This window comes from Marmota flaviventris, chromosome 10 (assembly GCF_047511675.1).
Source record: "Marmota flaviventris isolate mMarFla1 chromosome 10, mMarFla1.hap1, whole genome shotgun sequence".
In the NCBI taxonomy this organism is placed as follows: domain Eukaryota; kingdom Metazoa; phylum Chordata; class Mammalia; order Rodentia; family Sciuridae; genus Marmota; species Marmota flaviventris.
The window spans coordinates 52,670,731-52,689,061 of record NC_092507.1 but is presented as its reverse complement, the minus strand read 5'-3'; the positions used below and the strand labels follow the sequence as shown (position 1 = coordinate 52,689,061).

Sequence of the window (18,331 nt, the reverse complement as noted above, 5' to 3'; positions counted from 1 at the left end):
ATTTCTCCAAAGAGTCCTATGAATGGCATCTGTTTAAAAGGACCCTGCAGGACTAGAGATGCTTAAATGGCAGGAGAAAGAACAAGTTCTGTGCTCTCATCTTCCCTGACACTCAGTGCTATTATAACCAAAGACAAAGATACTGGGAAGGAAGAAAGGCGTTGCATTTATTTTATTTTTTTGATAAAAACTACACAAAACTGCACTGGAGCAGTAAACAACCAACAGTTACTTGCTAGAGTGATAAAGGCAAGCACTGCTACTGGCAATGGCAGAGTGGTTGAACTCACACTAAAGTACAAGAAACTACTTTGACAAATCCAAGTGTAATGAATGCAGGGAAAATGGACACTTAAGTTACACCTGTCTTGAAAGTATGCTCGGAGAATGTGAGCCTCCAAAGAAGGAAGAGAGAGGGAGACAAATCCTGAACCAGAAGAACAAAGGAAGGAGAAGAGAAAGTAGAAGAAAGTGAAGATGAAGGGGAAGGGAAGTTCCTGCTTCTGACAGTCCCAGCCAGGCCATAGCATTCCAGGTGGCGAAAATTGAAGAACAAAACTAAAGGACCTGCATTGAAGGGGTCCCTCAACATCAGATGATTCAAGATGCCCAAGGATAAAGAAAAGCACATATTTTCAGTGATGTGGAAGAACTTAGTTATTAAAATTGTATTTACTAAGCAAATAGAATTAAAATAAAAAACCTTGGAGCTAAGCTAAGCAGCACATGCCTATAATCCCAGTGGCTGGGGAGATTAAGGCAGGAGGATCCAGAGTTCAAAGCCAACCTCAGCAACTTAGTGAGGCCCTAAGCAACTTATGCTATAAGGTGTATATGAAACATAAGTGAATTTCATGTTTTGATGTAGGTCTGATTCCCAAAATATCTTATCATTTATGTGCAAATATTCCAAAATCCAAAATGCTTTTGTTGAATTCTTAATAAGAAATATCCAACCATACTAAAAATCAAAATTGTTAGTAATAATCAATCTTGAAAAAACTAATCTGAATAAAAATAAGAAAAAAACTATCATATTAATATTATTGCTATAAAACAGGTAGGTATTAAAGTGATATTTTTAAAATTACAATGAGATACTACTTCATCCATGTTATAATGGTTAACATGGAAATGATTGCCTCTACCAAGTTTTGGTAAGACTATGCAGCAACTAGGACTCTGATAGTGCTAAAGGGAAAACGAAGTGACACAAACCTTTTAGAAAATAGACTAGCAGTTTCTTATAAAGTATAACATACACTTAACATAGGGCACAGCAATTCTACCCCTAGAGACATAGAAATTTATATTCACACTAAAAATTTGTAAGTAGATGTTTAATAGTGGATTGATAACAGAAAACCCAAATGTTCCTTAGTAAATGGATAACTGTGGTACTTACACACAATGAAATAGTACTCAGCAATAAAAAATAATGAACTATTGATACACAACATGGATAAACCTCAAATGTACTGTACTAACTGAAAGAAGCTAAGACTCAAGATGTATACCATAATGCTTCTATTTATATGGCCTTCTGGAAAAGGCAAAACTATAGAGATGGAGAATATACATGTGGTTTTTAAAGATTCCAGGTCGGGGAACGACTGGTTACAAAGGGGGCACCAGACCATTTTGAGGGTCAAGGATACTCTTGTGGTTCTTATCTGTGTGGTGGTTATATGACTGTATTTTTTAAAATTCACAGAACTGTGCAACAAGGATATATGTTCATATACACTATCAAGAAAATTAAAAAAAAAAAAAAAATCTGGGACCAGTGCATGCCTTTAATTCCAGCTACTTGGGAGGCTGAGGCAGGAGGTCACCAGTATGGGCAACCTAGTAAGACCCGTCTCCAGATAAAATTTGTAAAATGGCCTGGATTTGTAGCTCAGAGGTAAAGCACCCTGGGTTCTATCCCCAGGACTGCAAAACAAAACAATGACCACAGCAACAACAAAAACATATAATCACCATAGAAACAACTTCACTTTTGGATATAAACCAGAGACTCCAACAGATATTCGTATAGTACGTTCACAGTAACGTTATTCATAATATTATTGCCCAAAGGTAGAAGGAACTCCAGTGCCATCAGTGGACAAATGAACAAAGAAAATGCAGTATTCACATACAATGAAATATTTTTCAGCCTTGGAAAGGGAATTCTGACATGTTCACAATATAGATGAACCTTGAAGACACTACACCAAGTGAAATGACCACTTACAGAAGGACAATTACTGTTATTATTCCACTTACATGAGGCACCTAGGATAGTCAAATCCCTTTATGGAAAAAGGTAGAGCTGTGGTTACCAGGGGCAGGAGTGAGTGGGGAATGAAGAGGTGTTGTTTAATAGGTACAGTTTAAGTTTGGGGAGATAAGAAAGTTCTGGAGATAGATGGTGGTGAAGGTAGCACAATAATGTAAATGTACTTGCTAAGGCACAGAATTTTATACTTAAAGTATTTACAATTGAAATTTTTGTTATGTGTATTTTGCCACCATTATAAAAATAAAATTAAAAATGAATGTTTGATGCACTTCACAAGGACTTTGTTCTGAACTTTCAAAGCCATATTAAAAGGAATCATTGCTTTCTTCTGTAAGAAAAGAGTACATTTTATTATATACGAATCTAAAAATAAATAAAGGTAATATACGGGGAGAGAGGAACACCTGAATCCTTAGTGCAGGACTCCATTACCATGTGCAAAATTGGTCCTAGACATTTACTTCATCAAGCCTTAACATGGGGGAGCTGGGGTTGTAGCTCAGTGGTAGAGCACTTGCCTAGTACATGTGAGACACTGGGTTCAATCCTCAGCACCACATAAAAATAAATAAATAAAAAGTATGTGTCCATCTACAACTAAAATATTTTTTTTTAAAAAAAGAGTTAACATGGGAAACGTGAATGTTTTTTAAAAGTATGTTAAGAACAATTCAGCTAAATTTATATTCTTCTCCACTTTACATTTTAACAAAGCCAGAGAGGTTGGTTTGTTTCAATTGGAAAAGAAACATGGCCTGCCACAGATTCTCTACCTTCTAGACCTCTTTAGATCCAGGGGGAGAACTCTATTTGTGCTGATGGGGAAGAAGAATCCAAGTTCTCACTTAATGACACCCTTCTGTTGATGTCCTGTCACCAAGTGGCTTTCTTTCAGTTCTTGAGTACCCCAAGGTCCTGCCATTCAACTCTAGGAGGCTCTTCCCCTATTGGAATGCTAACTGCCAGTCCCTCCTCAGTGGCTCCTCCTCCCTGTCACTTCTTCAGATTCCTTCCTACACCATCCAGCTAGTTGTGGCCCTGACCCACCCACCTCCAGTAAGCACTATTCTACAGGAACACAGCAGTGAACACAAGGCTCACTGTGACAGGTTGGGAGAGCAATAATCACATGAACTGGGTGAGGAGGCAGAAGGAGGGAAAGCAAGAGAGTGCTGTTTTGAAGAGAGAAAGCCTACTTTCTCCTCCAGCCAAGGGAACTGCAATTTCAAAAATTCTGGGACACAGCACACTTGGAGTGTTCAAAGAATAGTACTGTGAGGAATGGGGGGAAGTAGGGGATGAAATCACAAAGGTAGCAGGGACCAGATCCCATCCCCCTATGAAGGCCACTGGAATTTGAGGTTTGATTCACAGAGTCAAATGCAAACCTTTAGAGAGTTTTAAGCACAGCAATGACATATATAATATAACTTATATTCATATTTTTTTGAGGTGCTGGAGATCAAACCTATGTCTTACACATTCTAGGCAAGTTTGAATACTGAGATATAACCTTTAGCCCCCAACTTAAATTGTTAAATGATCCCCCATAGTCTTTCTAAAAGTCCTATGTTTCACAACACTGCTAAAACTTTATAATTTATATTTATTTGTGATTGTTTAATGTGTTTCCACTAGTGGTCTATATATTCCACAAGAGAAGGAATCATCTCTCTCTCTCAAACTCAAAACCAAAGCATAGTATCTGGCCCATGGTATGTGCTCAATATTTGTTAAATGAATTAACTTATAAATTCTAACCTCTATGATAGAGTAGATCCACATATATGTAATTTTCAAATTTTTAAATTTTTTTTTAGTTGTAGATGGACACAATACCTTTATTGTTTATTTAATTTAATTATTTATTTTATGTGGTGCTGAGGATCGAACTCAGTGCCTCACATGTGCAAGGTAAGCGCTCTCCCATTGAGCCACAACCCCAGCCCACATATATATAATTTTAAAGTACATTCACATTTTTAAAAATTATTTTTTTTACATTTCTAAATGTAGCCCACTTTCTCTACCACAAATAAATTAGACATCAGGTCCAAAATAACTACTTGGAATCCTAGTGTTAGATACTGCTCTAAGTACTTTTATTTATCTAAAACATTTTAAATCTTTAGTAGCAAGTAAAGGGTCATAGACATTTCACAATAAGTCTGGAGGAAGTAATGGAATTAACACATTAAATGGTAGCTGAAGGTAATTTGCTAAATAGTAACAAAAGGTTATTTACAAAGTTACAAAGTCTTTTTTGCTATAATAACTTACAAAGTTACAAAGTCCTTCTTTTTTGCTTCAATAACTTACAAAGTTACAAAGTCTACCATTTAAAAATGGCTGGGCAGTTCCTGTGGTCCCGACTTTGAGTACTCCCAGTATGTCACAGACAGTGCTAACCACACCAAGGCTATACAGACAAATGTCTGGGCTCTTTCCTGTAAGAGCTCAGACTCTGACAATTCTTCATCTCTATGTGCTTTCATTTTTGTAACTCTTGCCCATCTTTATCATCTGAATGTACTCACATGCAAATAAAAAATAAATTTCCAAGTCTCTTTTCTGATAAATTGATACTATATCCAGAGATCTCAAATTTAAAACATCCATAACAATCACAATCAGCACACAGTATGGTCCTTCCCAAGTCTACTAAAAGTGCAATTCCCCCTTTCACAGAAGCATCAGTGAAGTCAATTCTGGATCAAATAGCCAATACTGCCAAACCAAAAACCTGTTCTCCAGGTTTTCCTCCAAACCCACCCAGGATAGCAACAACTCTGTGACTAATAGATTCCCAGGGAGGGGACAGAACAAGCAGCAAAAAGCATACAACTGGCTCTCCTCTATAGTGGCCAAGGACATCTCATTCAGAGAAGACATGGCACCTAACCCCATCACTACCCCATCTCTGGGCCACTGGAGGAGACACTGGCTTTAGAGACAGTAATAAAGTGGTTGGGATTAAGACAAGGTGGCCACACAGAGACCAACCCAAGCAGACACGAAGGTCTCATGAAGCTTTATGAGTTAGCCAAAGATTGAGGATGGACTAGAATTCCAATAGGAAAGATACCTCTAATTTCTCAGAGATGAGTTGATTATCACAGAAGACGTTTTGTTTTTTTTTTTTTTTAAATATTTAAATACACATATTTATTCCACCACTAACATGGACCAAAAAAAAAAAAAAAAATCCTCAAACCACTTATAAATACTTTACATTTGTATCAGAAGTGATACACTTCCAACTGTTTTTTTCATGGTTATATACAGCATAGTAATTGCCAAGTCTTTATGGCTTCTCTGTGATTTTTTTCCTCTACAGAATCCTCATTTTCTTTTCAATAACATAGAAATATGATGACTCTTCTAAGCTGATTATTTTTATAAATGAAGTTGGGGTGGACTCATGAATTGGGGTATTCATGGATCATTAATTTCTGGCCATCCCTCTTTTGAATGAAGATTTTTAAAGAAAGCAAGCAAGCAAAGTTGGCCATCATATATGAGACTCAGTTTGTGTTGTTCCCTTAACTTAAGCCTTATCAGCTCTGCCACAGCTGAAGTGATTCCAAATTGCTTTATGACACACTTGGATTTTCTCCTGCTAATAATTCCTCCTTCCTGCCCATGACTGGCAGGCTTCCTCCACACTGCAGTAATGCGGGACAGCTAATTATCTACCAATCCACCTTGCTATTCCGCACTTGGCAACTTTTATCTGCACAGGACAGCTGCACTCCCTGCGTTTGAAGTAAAATGTCAGTCTCTGCTAATGCAACAAGACTTACATCACTAATGATGTCTCCACACTTTGAAGCAACAACTCAAAGCCTAATTAAAAATTCAGATTCGTTCTCACTGACTTGCCCATTTTTACTGCCCTTCCACCAGGACCTCGAAGTATTTTTAAAAATACTCCATGCAAAAAATAAAATAAAAAAAAAAAAATTCAAGAAGAATCAAGCAAAAAAGTATGCTGTCTTGGACTCTGTTACAGTTGGAAGAGAACCAAGACATTATTGTGCACAAGATAAGAATTTACTCCACTGACTGCTACGCTGCAATTGCAATAAAGCATAATATTTCCAAGGAAATATGGACCATAAGCTATTTTTCAGCTGATCCACTCTGGGATTTAGTTGTTGGAACTTTTTAAACAGTAATTAACTCAGTTGACTACGTGAATATTAAGTAGAGGAAAACTATCTTTGAACTCAGAAAAAAGAGGCAAGGTAAAAAGATACTCAAATCACATTTACTTTGTTTTATTGTTAAATCAAATAAACGATTCCTCCAAAGTAATAATATTATTGCAAGGAGAGAGAGAGAGAGAGAGAGAGAGAGAGAGAGAGAGAGAGAGACTGACTTCATACTCCTAATAACTAGGGAGAGAGCTGTTAAGTCATGAAATCCAATTTCAAAATAGAACTTTGCTGAAAATTACAGGTGGGATTTCTTTCTGTGGATTTTTACATAAACAAATACTAAACAACCAAAGTTGCTCCTCCCCCAAAGTTTTTTCTTTTTCTTTTTCTTTCTTTCTTTTTTTTTTAAGCTTTAAATGCTTTCCCTTTGTAATAAGAAAATTAGTTTGACAATACAGGTTCACAATAATAGTCATTGACCAATTAAACGTGTTCTTTTAAAGTATCTAACAACATTCTACAAGTCTCAGAAACTTGAACTTTCTTTAGTGGCTCACTGACTTTTAGGTATTTAAGTAAAGACTTAAAATTAAAAAAAAAATCTAATCTGGTCAGCTGTCAGATTAAATCATCAGCTTGAAATTCTCAACCATAAAATAACTAAGCATACTTTCTTTTCAAAAGAAGAATGTGGGAACTGCTCATTGGTACAGCACTTGCCTAGCATGCAGGAGGCCCCAGGTTCCATTCCCAGTACCACACACATGCACAAATAAGAATGTATACTATGAAGTCAGGTTCCCTTTCCCAACCTAAGGAAATGGAAAAAGGTTCCCAAAGTATAATATCATGAAAAGACTCAATAAAACAAAAGTTCTAAGATCAACCTTGAGTCCAAACCCACCACTTAACTACTGGACTGGTATAATCTCCAGAGAAGTACTTTCACTGGGTCTCAGCTTCCATACAATGGGTCAACTGTAAAATGAGGGTGGTCCCTCCCAGATTTCATGGCACCTAGTGATCTGACAATTCAGGGAGAAAAGACTTGTCAAGAGCAGGGCTGCTGAGCTTAGATTGGCACAAAGCCTGGGGATCCATCTCAGCAGGTGGGCGGTCAGAGAGCCTATCTTTGGGCCTCCTTCTTGAACTGGACTCAGGGACATAGACCCAGAAAAGTAACAGGTTCTAACAACTGATGATTACTAACAATATTTGCATCTTAAATCATTTCTGCTATGTTTCCTGGGTTCTAAGCTTTTTCCAGATTCTTGTTTCCTCTCCCCAAGCTATAACATTTCTAAATACAAAGAGCTGAAGCCCAAGAAGCAAATAGTTCTCAACTACCTGGTAAGCCTCTGCCAGCCATGTGAAACATGGTTCTCACCATATTGAATAGATGAGAATCTACTCAACAAGGTGGCATACGAAGGAAGAGAAATGGTGTACTAGCCACATCCTGGAGGCCTCATCGAGACTGCCCAAAGACCTACCACAGATGGTTAAATTGCACAGGGCAGTAGGTTTCTTTCTTGTTCAAGCCAGTGGGAATTGGGTGTTCTGAAACCTGTCATAAAGCAAGTGTTGACTGGTATGAAGATTCTAGGGATCCCACAGGTTGACCTCTCTCTACTTCTCCACCCTCTTCTCATGCCTCCTACCCTCAGTTCAAACCTTAATGCCATCTTTCTATTCCTCAAAGGTGCTACACTTTCCTTCCACAAGGAGACTTCTGGGAACTCCATTCTGACCAACCAATTTCTATCCATTCCGCTTTCCAGGAAAGCTTTCTTGAATTCCTCCTCACCCCAGGTAAGTTAACATCCCTGACATACTTCTCCAAGCATCTGGAACCTCCTGTCTCATAATTATACTATGTCAGAAATTAACTGGTAGATATCACAGGTCTAACATAGTACCTGGCACAAAATAAACTTAGAGGAAATATTTGAAGTAATTATAATGACAAGGAGCTCATCTCTCAAGGCAATTCATTTTAGAGCTGTTCATCACAAAGTTCTCCTTTATATTATATAGAAATGTGTTTCCCCATGGCCTGTGCTTAAGCAACAGCTTTACTTTCCAGAACCCACTGAGTAATTCTAACACAAACACTGAAAACTGGTGGCCTCTGCCCTCATCCAGCATGCAGACATGTTTGGTTTGGCCCCAATAGTATTGTAGGGTCCCCCCACTCCTAAATCTGAATTACTGGCCAATAGTTTAAGAATCAAGAGACTTCATACAAAAACCTGATATTCTGCTTCTCTTGAAAAACAAAGAGATGTAATAACACTGGCCCCAGACTGCCACCAGGCTGAGTAGTACCTGTCCTCCTGCCGCCCTGGCTTGTGCCCTCTGGCTGACAATATTTAATACCTCTCTCTTCTGACCTATACCTGCTTCACTCATTTTGTCTAACTGACCTCTGTGTACATTAGTTTTAGCAATCCTGGAAATACTCTGCCTCCCATAGTTTGGCATTTCTTTGTATATACTGTTTTGAACCAGCCAAGTTGGTTTAGCCTTCCTGATGAGACAGGAGCTCCCAAGTGAGGCACAGGATACCCCCTGTGACTCCTGCAGTCTTCTGGCCTAATTCTACAATGAGGACCCCTCCCCCACCCCAACACTGCCTGTGAACATCTGCTGACAGCCTGGTTAGAAGACAAACATTGAACAGGTCAGCTCTTCCTCTTCAGTCCTCCCCTGTCTTCCACTCATAGCTTATCTTGCCTTGTTCTTTCCTCACCCTGCCTCTTCTGGAAGGGGATGGAACAGGAGCAAGCGAGGATGTGGTTCATGATGCATCAACATATATCCAGACTGCCAGACAGCCATAAGGAAACAAGGAACTACACAACCTTATGGGGAAACAGGCATGAAAATGACAGTCAGAAGGTCCCAGCAGGGAGAAACCCAGAGGAGCTTCAAGAGAATCTTGACATCCCATCTGGAAGACTGGGGAAGTTGCTGAGTAAAGGTACTAGCTCTTCAAAAGCTGGAGATCCACATAGCTCAGTGGTAGGCCCTGGGTTCATTTCATTTCCCAGCACACTCCTACCCCCCACCCCTAAAAGGTACTAGCTATTTATAAAGGCCTAGGGGATACAATGATTTTTTTTTTAACCTGCAAATATCATGATTTTATTATCTTTTAATGCTGAATAATATACCATTGTGTTTATATACCACATTTTCTTTATCCATTGATCTACTGAAGGGCATCTAGGTTGGTTCCACAGTTTAGCTATTGTGAATTGTGCTGCTTATAAACATCGATGTGACTGTGTCCCTGTAGTATGCTGTTTTTAAGTCCTTTGGGTATAGACCAGGAGTGGGAATGGTGGTTCCATTCCCAGTTTTCCAAGGATTCTCGACAATGGTTTTGTTCAGGCCTAGCACCATAACAAATTTTAAGGATAACCTGGCAAGAGGATCATGAGTTCAAAGCCAGCCTCAGCAAAAGCAAGGCACTCAGCAACTCAGTGAGACCCTGTCTCTAAATAAAATACAAAATAGGGCTGTGGATGTGGCTCAGTGGTTGAGAGTCCCTGAGTTCAATCCTCAGTACCACCCCCCTCAAAAAAATTTAAGGATACAAATATTTATATATGTATTTATTTATAATATATATGCATATATATGTGTGTATATATATATTATCAATTGAAAATTCTATATACTAGTGAACCAAATACTATTTATATAATGAAACATGAAAAATATAGAAATAAGGATGCAATTTTAAAATGACACAAATGAGCTGGGCATGGTGGTACACATCTATAATCCCAGCTACACAGAAGGCAGAGGTAGGAGAATTGCAAATTTAAGGTCAATTTCAGCAGTTTGCTGAGACTATCTCAAAATTAAAAAAATAAAAAGGTCTTGGGCAGCAGCTCAGTGACAAAGCACCCTGAGTTCAATCCTCAGTACAAAAAGAGTTGAAATTTTGATATCTGAAATATGCTTCAAAACAATCTGGGGGAAGGAGAAAAGCAGGTGGAGGCAGAGGTAGAGAAAAAAATAAAACCAAGGTTGACCGTTTAAGATGGGTAAGAAACAGATGTACTGTCTTACATTATTTTCTTTACCTTTCCATATTTTTAAAAAAATGTTTGTAAAAAGTTTAAAAGTTAACAAATAACTATAAATAGCAGGTCTAATATTTTCTTCAGAAACCTCAAAGGATGGTTTGGCACCAGATGCCTGAGGTTTGTTCACTGCCCTCTAGAAATACTGGGGCAGGGGACTGACCACACTGAAATGTTAAGTTTTTAAAGATTAGATTTCTCCCAAACTCAGGAGATATGTTTGCTGCACTCCATGTTCTGTGCACTAACACTAAACAGACTTCTCCCATATTTATATTTCTATTTACTGACTGCTCTCATGTGAGACCCTGTGCTAGACATTGTTGTCTTTTAAAATATAGTTCTCCTTTGCCAAGTACAGTGGGGTACACCTATTATCCCAGTTACTAAAGAGGTTCAGGCAGGAGGTTCACAAATTTAAGGCCAGACTAAGCAACTTAGAGAGACCCAATCACAAAAATAGAGAGCTCTTGGGTTTAACCCCCAGTTAAAAAAAAAAAAATCCCCCTTGAACTACATGAAGACACTGAAGTTCAGAGGGATTCAAAAATATGACAGAAGTCACACAATGAATAACCAGCTGAGTCAAAATTCGTGTCCCTATTTTCCTTCATATTTTGAATTTCAATAAGTTCTTATGCCAGGTTCAAGAAGATCCAAAATAAATCTCAGTCCACTTAATACCAAAATTCCAGAGTTTTGAAAGGTTCCTGCCTACTCATCCACTTAAGCTCAAGGAATCACCTCTTCGAGTAGCAACCAAAAATAACACCAGCATGTTACAAAGTGTGAAACCATCTCCTTCCCCAAGACTTTCCAAGACTGAAGTACTATTGGCAGGGAAAATGTAATAAGCACAAGGAACCGAGCCAGATAATGCAGGCAATAGTGAGAAGGAAGTCAAAGAAAGATTAAGCACAACAAGGACAGTCCATCATAAGTCATTCAACATATTTTCTAAGGGGGCTCATTTTTGCCAAGTTCAACTCGGAGTTATCTATTAATGGTTGGTTTCAGTTTTCTCCTGCTCCAAATATTCAATTTCAGAAGAAAGCAATATGTCAGCTTTCCCACTAAGAGTGATACTGTACACAGGCAGAGAATCATAGAATTATTTACAGATATAGGTGATTTTTAATCCCCTGAAATATTCTATATTGCTTAGCCACATTCAATTCATTCAAAGCCACACCATTCCTGATATGGTATACATGAGACCAGGGACAATGTGCACCTTACTTAAACATGACAACAATTCAGCTTCCAGTTGTACTAGAGTCACCAAGACATTTATGTCTAATAACCACAGAAATGCCAGGTAAATGCCCAGAGAAATATGGGAAGAATCAGAGCCACTCTCCTGTTGAGTTCAAGATATACCAACTACCTTGTCTAGTGCCACCAAACAGAATTAGAAATGTCTGATGACTGCTGATGTGGTTACCCTTCACATCTAAAGTTGCAGCCACTGCTTTCTGAACTACCCTTTGCATGTGGACATTTTACTGAAAAGGCCAAGGACAAAGTCACTGACTTCCTTCACCACCAGAAGGGCTTAAGCAAGGTTTCTCTGTGGTCATCCTGTTCCTTCTCTACCACTGCACTAACCTGCTTCTGTCTACTGCCTCTATGCCCCTTGCTAGCCCCCTGTATCATAATGCCTCTTGTGTCTATTTCTCATCATTAGTTGAAAGATGAAGGATATGTACCAGATCTTGGTTACCTTTTAACACTAGCACAGTCTAATTCAAGATCTCTCAGAGTAAAACTCCCCCAAAAGTTTATTGGACATATGCAAAAGCAAACAATGAGTTTCTGTATTGTTGTGTTGCTGTTTTACTGCATACACTGGGGACCTGCTTTTTCACATTCAGTTGGAGTCACTATTTACAACATTGCTTTCTATTTTCAATAGACACATCTGTCCAGCTGATCCCTTAGTTCCTGAAGTCACTCTGTGTCCTGGCTGCTGCTCTTTCTTCAACTTGAGATGAAGCTCCAGTTCGTGCTTCTCCTCCCCCTTCCCTTCCCAGGCCCCATACAGCAGCTGTCTGTCTGATCAACCTGCTGGTGTGTTTGCCAAATTCATACTGAGTGTGCTCAGCCCAGCAGAGTGCGTTAGAGCCCTCACCAAGGCGGGCACACTGGCCTTCTGCCAGGCTCTTGCTGTTAGGAAGCCTGTATTGTCATATAATGTTAAATGGGCCCTATAAGTGCCTGGTGAAATGACTCCCAGGGCAGGTATGCCTTCTAACAAGCAGGCATTGTTGCTTGACTGTTTTACCTGTGCAATCTTACCCCCTCTTCCAGAAGCCAAACTCCTAAAGGTCTGTGCTGTAACACTTCCTTGCAAACCCCCTGAACACCTAGCATAGAGCGCAGTAAGCTTTCAATGATTATTTCTCCATCAACATTTCTCAGCCTCAGCTTAACATAACAGATGACTTCGCGTGCTCTACTTCCATTAAATCCACAAAGCAAATCTCTAGGAAGAGTTGCCATCCCCAATTTTACAAATGAAATCACCCTACTAAATGGCAACAGTGGAACACAGGCTTCCAGATACTTAATGTAGGGTTTCTTTCTACTGAATGGAGATGCTGCTTGATAAAAACTTCTTGCACAAATGAATAGGCAGAAACAAGTCACCCTGGACACAGTTTGTGCTCCCCAGACTACAGTGTTGATGGCTTCACTCCATGGGACCCCTGAGGAGACGATGATTACGTTTTTGACCTTTACCCATGATGTATGGATGTCTGCTGCCTGGGGGTAGCATTCAGTGGCAGCTTTCCCAGGACACTGGCAAAATTGTTTGATGCAAATTGTCTGAAGATTTTTTTAAAAAAATTTCCCCCATTACTAAAAAGGAATTAAAAAAAAAAGACATGAGTAGGTAGCCTTCATTAGAAAACTTTTCCAAGAAAATTTTAAGATAAACCTCTTTTCAAACTATCTTCTCTATCAGCAAGCACAAAAACCATATCATGGGAAAGTATGGTGCTAAAGAAATCCTCATTTTTGCTTTTGTAGAATTACTACTCACAACCTCCTCTGAGCAGTATGTGCTACCATTTTAACTGCTACAGAACAACAAGCCTGGCTTGAGTGCTACTTTGCAATTTCTCAAAATTAAAAATTGTCTTTGGAAGCTGGGTGTCATAGCCCATGGCACTAATCCCAGCTACTCAAGGAGGCTGAAGCAGGAAGATCGCAAGTTTAAGGGGCCAACTTGGGCAACTTAGTGAGATCCTGTTTCAAATTAAAAAAAAAAAAATACAAAAGGCTGGGGATGTTCACTTGTTGGTAGAGCCAAACCAAAAAAAAAAAAAAAAAAAAAAAAAAAAATGTCTTTGGAGAATTTCAGCAGCACAGCTATTTAAAAGTCTGAAATTTTGCTTTTTACAAATAAACTGGCCTCAGAAATTTTCTCATAAAATGAGATGCTGGGCTAGGGCAGTAGCTCAGTAGGAGAGTACTTGCCTAGCACGTGTGAGGCACTGAGTTAGATACTCAGCACCTCATAAAAATAAAATAAAGGTATTGTGTCCATCTACAACTAAAAACATATATTTAAATAAATAAATAGAATGATGTGCTGATCAGAAAGACCATACTGTGCTAAAATGTCAAGGTCAAATGAAGAACTGAAAAAGGCTCCCCACCCCTCCCCCCACTGCAAGAAATGTAAGCTCCTGTCCCACTCATCTTTGTGTGGAAGTCTGCTCCAGCTCAGATGAGGCTATCTGCCTTGTAACCACTGATTAGCTCTGTATCTGCAAAAGCCAACATTCCAAAAGGGAGGGCTACATAATCTACACTTTAGGCAACTAACCCCACATTAATTTCAAATCTGCTGAACAAGGCCCAAAGGTTTACAGAGAAGAATGTGAGGTTCAGTCTTTATCCTGAAAGCTAGAAATCCAAATGGCATTATAGTTCATTTTACAAGTTCTCCCCGCACCCCGCACCTCCCCCCCCCCCCCCCCCCCCCCCCGCCCCAAAGCTGGCAGTCTAACTAAATTAAAAAGAGACTTCCCCAGTTTTCCCAGAGAAATGCAAGTGGCAGATCAATGTACAGCTCAAGAAGAGGAATTTAAATACAGTATGTGCATCTTCTTTCAAAAAAGGAAAGAAGCCCCTTCACATTTTGCCAGACAAAACCCTGTCCACAGGAGGTCGGTTTCCACAATGAGGTTGCAAAGGTGTTTGAGAGAGGCCAGTTGGGAGGAGATAAAGGGCCATTTGGACACAAACCCCCCATGGTTCAGAGGGTTCCCCCCCCCACAAAGTGTCTCCTTTTCAACAGGGAAGCCTTTTAAAACTACATTTGCTTTGGATCCCTACCTGAATGACAATGTGTTGGGATCCAATTTCACCTTTTGTCAAGGACGGGGTGAGAAACAGTAAAACGGCTGTCAGAATCTACAGAAGGAAGGGGGAAACCCCTAAGATCCCTTGAACAGCCCCAGTGATGGGATGAAGGAGGCAAATGCCACCTAATTCTAAAAGAAAAGTTGAAAACAGCAGTATATTAAATTTCTTTTGTTAAAACAGGTGCCTCTGTACAAAAACACAATTCTGTTTGTGTTCTGAATTGAAACACTCACCAGTGGAAAGAAAACCCTAGTTTTCCCTCTCTTCCAAGAAAAGTCACTTCACTCCTAAGAACTTAGAAAATGCACATGGAAAAAGAATTATAAATGAACCAGACCCAGAAAGATAGGCATAGAAAGGGACAGTTTAATGGTGTCTCTTAAAAGTGTACCTATTATTATGTAAATGAAGAAAATCCGACTCTATTGCACTTCAGGGCCAGTTGTCTGCAAATAAATGTAAAATCACCTTTCAAGCAAACCATCCACTCCCCAACCTCCCCTCACCCTTAAAAAAAAATAAATCCAGTCATCACTGCTGCAGTAGGGAAGGTCTGTAGAACTTGTTTTAGGAAAACTGCATCCTTTTGGGAGAAGCCTGGGATGGGGGTAGGGGTTAAAAATATTTATATGTGTGTGTGTGTGTAGATGTCAGAAACCTGAATCCCCAAGTAATTCCAAATACCTAGCCCCTGGGAGCTGGAATAGTCACAGCAGGATGGAAATTAGAAACCTATTCCAAGAACACATTCCTGGAAACTTCCTCTTTCGAAGACCCCATTCACCACCATTATTGTTAGAATGTACAGTATAAGAGAACGGTGTTATTGTAGTAAGAATGTTACAGCAAAGGTTTTAGACTCGGAATGTCATCTCAACCTTTCCTAATGGAGTGGGCCTTCTCGGCCAAGAAGATTAAAATAACGGCGAGATAGAATCTCCAGGTGGTTACTGTAGAACAATTTTTACTACTCTGGGTTATTTTAGTAACATCATCAGGATTCCTTATTAGCCGCGGGCAATTTTTTTCTGTAAGCCCCTCTTCTGGGGAGGACTGCCACGGTAAACAATCTGGAGAAATGGGAATCCTATTCACTTTGCTCCCTTGTCCCTTTTTCCCCAAAGGCACACACAAAACAAAAATCAAAAAGCAGCAAAAGCGGAAAGCAACAAAAAGAGTTCCCCCCCCCCCACACACACACACCAGGACCAGAGCCGGCAATCTATCAGGCCAGCCCCTCCCCCAAAGCATCCGGGAGGGGAAAGGGGGCGCGGAGGCTGCTCCGGAGCAGCCCTCCTATGTGAGTGAGGGTGGCCCAGAGCAACGGGGTATAAGCTCTGGTACCTTCCCTTCCGGTGCCCAGGGGTGCGCCTCGGTCAGGAGGACATTACAAGGCTGTGAAAGGGGTGGGGGCCTCGAAAATCGCCCAAGCCAGGAGGGGCCTGGTGCTCCGGGATGGGGACACAAAGAAAGAGGGGAGTTTGCAGGGGTAGCAGGGTGAAAACACGCCTGCTGAGGAAACGTGTACAAATCAGGGGGAAAGGTGCGAGGAAACCGGAGAATTCAGGCCGACAAAAATGAGCTGGTGTTCAGAAGAGGGAAACGGTGCAGGGGAAAGTGGGTTCTATGGAGAGGGCAGGGAATTCTGCAGAGGAGAAAGAGGAGGGGTAGATGAGTGCATGCAAGAGGAGCTGGTTGTAGTCTGGGATCTGTGCAGAGGACAGAGGAGTCCGGCAGGACAGGGAGCTCTGTGCATGCAAAAGGAGGGTTGGCCCTGGGCAAAGAGGAAAGGCAAAATACCTGGCAAGTTCCGGTGCACAAAGGGGCGGGGGTCACTTACCTGCATGGTGACGACCCCCAATTCTTCGGCCGCTAGCCTCCGCATCTGACTCGCCAGTACTTGAGCTTCGTCTAGGATGGAGAAGTCGGCGTTGGCCACAGCGCCCAGGAGCCAGCACGAAAGCAGGCAGAGCAGCCAGAGCGGCGGCCGGGTCGCCCCGGCCCCGGCCCAACCAGGCGAGCCCGGACAGCGGAGGGCCAGGGCTGCAGTCCCCACCGTCTCCTCTTCCTCCGGCTCGCGGGCCATGCTGCCTCGGGCCACTCCCCGCCGACCGGCTCCAGGCGCGGGGAAGCGGGAAGGAAGCAGCGGGAGGTGCGCCCAGGGCCCGCTTGGCGCACCCCACAAAACTTTCTTCCTCTTCTGCACTCTGGTCTCTGCGCCGCGGTGGCGGCGGCTCCCAAACTTAGGGGGCGCCCGGCTACAGCGCGGGAGCGCGGGCGGCCACCATCGCTAGGCTGCGGCGGCGGGCGGGAGAGGAAGCGGCCGCCCGAGCGCACTGAGGGCGCCGGGCACCCGCAGGGCTCCGCGGCGCGGTGGGCGTCTCGGAAAGGCGCCCAAGGCTGGGTGCGCGGGCGGCGGTGGGGCGACAGGAGCAGCCGCAAGCCGCGCGGCTTTCGCTTCCCGAGTCCTGGCGCTGAGAGGCTGCAGCCGCGGCGGTAAGGGCGGGCGGTCGCACCCGGAGGAGGAGCGGCGACCGGCTGCGCGCTTGGGGCAGCCACAGAGCGAGGAGGGAGAGGAGAGGCTTAAAAACGCACACTGAAAGAAAGAGAAAGAGGTGGGGGAAAGGGAGGTGTCTGGTGCCACCACGCTGCGCTCTGGCTCCGTGCACTTCCCGGCTCCGCCGCTGCGGTGGCTGCGGTGATTTATGGAACGAGGGAGAGAGGCGGGGAAAGTCCCCCTGTCGCCCCTCCTCTTTTTCTGGCTCCCGCCTGAGGACCGGCCCCTGAGACGCTGGGGGCCCGAGGACAGCCTCTTCTCCGGTACCAACTTCCCGAGGGAAGGGGACCACTGGACCTTCTCGTGGCGGGACACAGAGACACCTCCTTGCCTCCGCTGTCACCACCTCCGCCCACGCGAGAGATTCGGAGCCCCACCCGTTCTAGGTTCCACCCGTCAAAAGTCCCTTTAAGTTCTAGGACGTTGGCTTTCTGCCTGGCAGAGATTTGGGAAGGCGGCAACTGCCATTGAACGTTCACTCCCTTTCTTCGAGGTTCTTAGTAACAATAGCTCGCCCTCGTGGAAGCAACCGACTTCTTTTTGTAACTAGCTACTGTGTGCCCCGCACTGTGCTCTGGAATCTGTATACATTATCCTTTAATCCTCACGACCTCCCTAGAAGTGCATATCTTTATCCCAAAATTTTAGGTAACAAAGATTAAGCCTTAAGAAGGTGGAATAAACTGCTGAAGGTCACACAGGGTTTAAAAGGCATATCCAGAATATAAGTACAAGTCTTACTCCAAGGCTCTTGCTCTTAAACTCGACCCTTCTTTCTGTCTCTCTTGGAAAATGAACCATCTCATTCCATCAAGAGCCAAAGCAAAACCAAAACTGAACTGGATCTCATCAT

At 42.0% G+C, this 18,331-nt stretch overlaps 1 protein-coding gene and 1 pseudogene across 1 annotated transcript in view; one reads left to right on the top strand and one right to left on the bottom strand.

The window, feature by feature from the left end:
• The window catches only part of Cachd1 (cache domain containing 1), a 203,922-nt gene extending 186,915 nt beyond the window's left edge, over positions 1-17,007 (bottom strand). Inside the window, exon 1 of the mRNA XM_027949549.2 lies at positions 16,762-17,007. Coding sequence (XP_027805350.2) covers positions 16,762-17,007 — 246 coding nt within the window. The remainder of the gene's footprint in view (positions 1-16,761) is intronic.
• LOC114103721 (zinc finger CCHC-type and RNA-binding motif-containing protein 1 pseudogene) lies at positions 67-642 on the top strand (annotated as a pseudogene).
• Positions 17,008-18,331: the final 1,324 nt, after the last annotated feature.